Source organism: Loa loa (assembly GCF_000183805.2).
Source record: "Loa loa unplaced genomic scaffold supercont3.37, whole genome shotgun sequence".
In the NCBI taxonomy this organism is placed as follows: domain Eukaryota; kingdom Metazoa; phylum Nematoda; class Chromadorea; order Rhabditida; family Onchocercidae; genus Loa; species Loa loa.
Window position 1 is genome coordinate 219,015 of NW_018108217.1, and position 4,168 is coordinate 223,182.

General features: G+C 32.4%; 1 protein-coding gene across 1 annotated transcript; it reads left to right on the forward strand.

Moving 5' to 3' along the window:
• Positions 1–1,843: 1,843 nt before the first annotated feature.
• On the forward strand, positions 1,844–2,008 carry LOAG_13172 (hypothetical protein; the record flags this gene model as incomplete). The annotated part of the gene is made up of 1 exon (XM_003148682.1): positions 1,844–2,008. A coding segment is annotated over one exon (165 nt), but the record flags the coding sequence as incomplete, so codon positions are not given.
• Positions 2,009–4,168: the final 2,160 nt, after the last annotated feature.

The following is a 4,168-nucleotide window of genomic DNA, read 5'->3' on the forward strand; positions in this document are numbered from 1 at the left end:
TAAATTGATTGTAATATGTTTCATCTTAATCTGGTTGCGAAATGTGCACAAATATCCGGTGCCCACAGTTACGTATTATTATCCACACCTGACAGCAACACGACCATTGAACTGTGTTTGAATTAGATACTGCATAAGTTTAATTATTATTGATTCGTTGCCTCTGAGATTTCTATACAATGAATTGCACAAAGATTTTTGAATTGGACAAATTAAGTTGACAAATGGCATGTTGGCGATACAAGTCGCGAGAAAAAAATACTGTGACATCCGATATGGAGTGTGCTATCACCACCTGGAATAACTTGTTACCTACTTCCCATCCCTGAGCTGTTCATAGGAGGTAGAGTGCCGAGGATCTGATCACTAGATAGCAGATTAGAAGAAAAACCCCTTATGTTAAACTATGTAGAGCATTAGCAGTTTTCAGTGTATAGGATAAACAAATATCAGCAACTCATGTGGTTCAAGTTTCAGTCTTTCCAAAACTTTCAAATTGTTGAATTTATGTGTAACTGATTGATGATTTTCGAAGATATTGGGAAATATCCAAGCTTTTCGCTGCGTCCGATGGTCTTACATTAAAGTCGCATGTTAGCCGTTTCTGTTGGTCACTAAACGCATTGAATATTCAAAATTAATCATACATAGTTAAAGTGGAATTAAGGATCTTTGCAATCTCATTTCATAAATTTTTTCATGATAGTTGGAACAAATTGATATGAATGGACAAATTTTCAGTTATCTCAACGAGTCTAACGAAATGCTTTCTAATTTTCCCAGTCGTCATGCTAAGCTAATCCTTGCTTAACTTTGTACTGCAAATTCTGAAGATGTAGCAGGATGGTGTAAGAGATTAATGAAAGATGCTAATTTCTTTCGTTTCAAGATTTCTACTAATTGTTTTTTCAATCAAAGCAATGCATCGGGAAATTGTGCTTTACGCCACAGCCATTTCCTCCATCACGGGTTGTTTTAACCAGTAATCGTTTAAAATGGATTAAAATTGAATAAAGTTCTGGATTTTTTGAACAAACTCCTTATAATCGATCTGCAACCCAGCACCATAAATTTCGTCATCTCTGAAACAGAATAAAATAAAATCTCTGCGAAGTAAATAAATAAGGATGAAATATAAATATGGAAGTATTATTATGATGATCAGTAGTGGTGTGTAATGCTGAACACTTTTCAAAACGTTGAAAAAAAGCATGCTGAGAAATTTTTGAAAGAAAATTATCCATCAGAAATGATTTGCATTTTTGCAAAACTTTTCGACCAAAGATAGTATTAACATTTTCGATGATTTCCGATAGCAATCCAGTAAAACATTGATGTAATCATATTGAAATAGGATAATCGTGTACGACAGTTGTGGAAATATGTCGCTGTACAAAGTCATAACTATATTTGACATTTCTTTATTGCTAAATATATTCTGGTAGTGGGCAAATGAGATAATGTCAAACTCAACATGATTCCTTATAATGTGAATATTTTCAGAATTTGTTCCAAATAACGTGTTATATGAGTTATTAGAGATAAGATGTATGAAAATCCCGGGGAATTTCAGAAACTTTCCATCATGTGGATCCGATCCCTTGATGGTAGAATTATTAATTGCGATTTTCCCGCTGCTCCTATGATGATGAGAAAGTCTCGAAGTTTTTATAGGGAATAAATGGTTTTTTTTTTCTCGGACAAAAATACAAATTGGTGAAGAGGATGATCTCAGAGTAGAAGTGAGAGAATAGATGGTGAGAAAAGGTGGAAAAGTGGAAGAGAGGATACGATCACTCTACCTCTAATTGACCACACACGACGCTTTTCACATTTAACTGATATGTTGCCGCACAAGACCACCTATACAGTTTATGAGATTGTTGAGAAGTATACTTCCTTGGTGGTGATCATTTCCTCTAATATTGATTGCGATGTGGAAGACTATTCGGTTCCTATCATTTTGGGTGGTACAATCAAGGTGGAACGGTGGAGGGATATCCCACTGGTACCATTCATAATCCCTAAATTGTCAGTTTATTTATCTGTTTTAATCGTCACTCTGATGATTTTTCCTTGCAGAATTTCACAATTTGCTGCATTCCGCATTTAATGAGAAATCTGATAAGTGAGTTGTTTTAAACTCCCGCTTCTCGAGGAAAATTGCACAAATCTTGGTGGTTTAGCCAATGACCGCATTATACGGACAAATTTTACTGTATATATCTTACTATCCATCTCAGTGAAATCTTTGCCGTACCGTAGTGATCACAAAAACATAATCTTATTCTTGAATGTAACTTGCTGTCACAAGTGCTTCAGATTTGATAAACAAACATTTTTGAATGTGAAAATGGGACGTGTTAAGATGAGCTAATTTCCCACAATATTAAAATTGATATTTGCGGGAAAATGATGAGATTGAATTTGCGAAGAACTTGTACATTTAATATGTGTAACTTCTTGCATTTGTAAATGATAAGCTGAGCTGCATTATAATCCTGCACCATTAATTCATGCAGGAACTTGGCTGCATAGGATACGAGCTTGAATGAATCATAAGGAAGTATCCATCAAGTTATAATAAACAAATATGTTCGATTCATGAACTTGAACCAAAGCTTTTTTGATATGATTTTTTTTTTTTTTCATAAACGGTTCTTCTAGGAAATTGTTTTTGATTGCATTTTTGAAATGGGAGAAACATTGCAAATATGTAATTTAACTGTCCACAGTATTCTCTAAGAGAGTAGATTTTAAAAAGCAAATGTTAAATTGGATATTTACTTAGAAATGCATTTATTTTTCAATTCATTTTGATAGTCAAGGAAAAAAGGTTCTCAATGAGAGGCCATACAAACTTTGGTTTTTTTTTTACTTTTAAAATGGAATTAAAAAGAAGGTTGTAGCAAGTCAAGCAAATAAACATACTTGTTCAACCCTTAGTGCTGTCTTTCTTTGCTGTAGAAAATTTTCCTACTTCTCTCTGAAATTTATATTTTTAAATTAACTGCTACCTTCCACAGAAATCTTTGATGGTCTTCAGGATATCAACGATAAAATGTTTCCGGATGAGATGAACATTTAGATTTAAGTTGATGTAAGAGGTAAGAAGATAAAATTAGCCAAATAAATTCTGCATTAAAATTGAGCCTCATGATTATCAGGATATTTATTTTAATCCAAAGTTTTCGAAATATGAAAGTAACTGTTGCTATTCATGGGTCAACTTTTAGATCTATATTATTAAAAAATGACTTTGCATTTTCATGTTGATAAGTGTTTTGACTTTTATCTGAAAATTGAATTCCTCACGCTCTGTGAAATAATGAAAAAGCAATCTTCAAATCTTTATTTTACCCTATGATACTGTGAAAAGTCTTAAATCGAAAGAGTTGTAATTTCCACAGCATGAATATATTTCATTTCCGTTAGGATGGCTCATGTTTTCAGACTTACATTCCTTGAAAATGAGAAGAGGAGAAGCTTCAAATCAGTTCGTTAAAAATTTTCGTGAATTTCTCATATCGGTTTTTTTTTTCAAGATTTCGAATTTTTCACTTCTTTTTTTAGCAAGAAATTGGCATCCGCATGTTGGGTTTTATTTCAAACATAACCGAAATACTTTAATTGAAACACAAACTATTCAATAAAATACAGGATAACTAGATATGTGTAGAGGGTCATCTTACATTGTAACCTTTAAAAAAGAAAACGAAAAGCATTCAGGTGATACTACAATCATGAAATGAATCACTATGAGGATGTAATCGTTCTCATACATTTTTTGCTTTGCGGTATCCGAAAAGCTGAATAATGAGAATTATAGAAAGATAGAGTGGCAATCGTATGGATTGGTAATAATTTGAATTTTGATGATTTATTTTAGGATTTTTTTCATTTTTAAATGTAATAAAATGTCCAAATTTTCGTCTTCAGTGTATTTAAAAACTAAACTTTAGCATTAAATTTATAAATTAATTGTGATGTTAAGAAGCAGCATATTACACTCTTTTCTAGTTTAGATACTCCTTGCAAGACTGGAACACCTCTGTTGTAGTTCGATATTTCTAAGGTTTCATCGGATCATATAAAAAATGGTCCGAAATTTTTTCATGGATTTCTGGATTGCACACATTCTGTTTCATTCATAAAATTATCCAAAAAA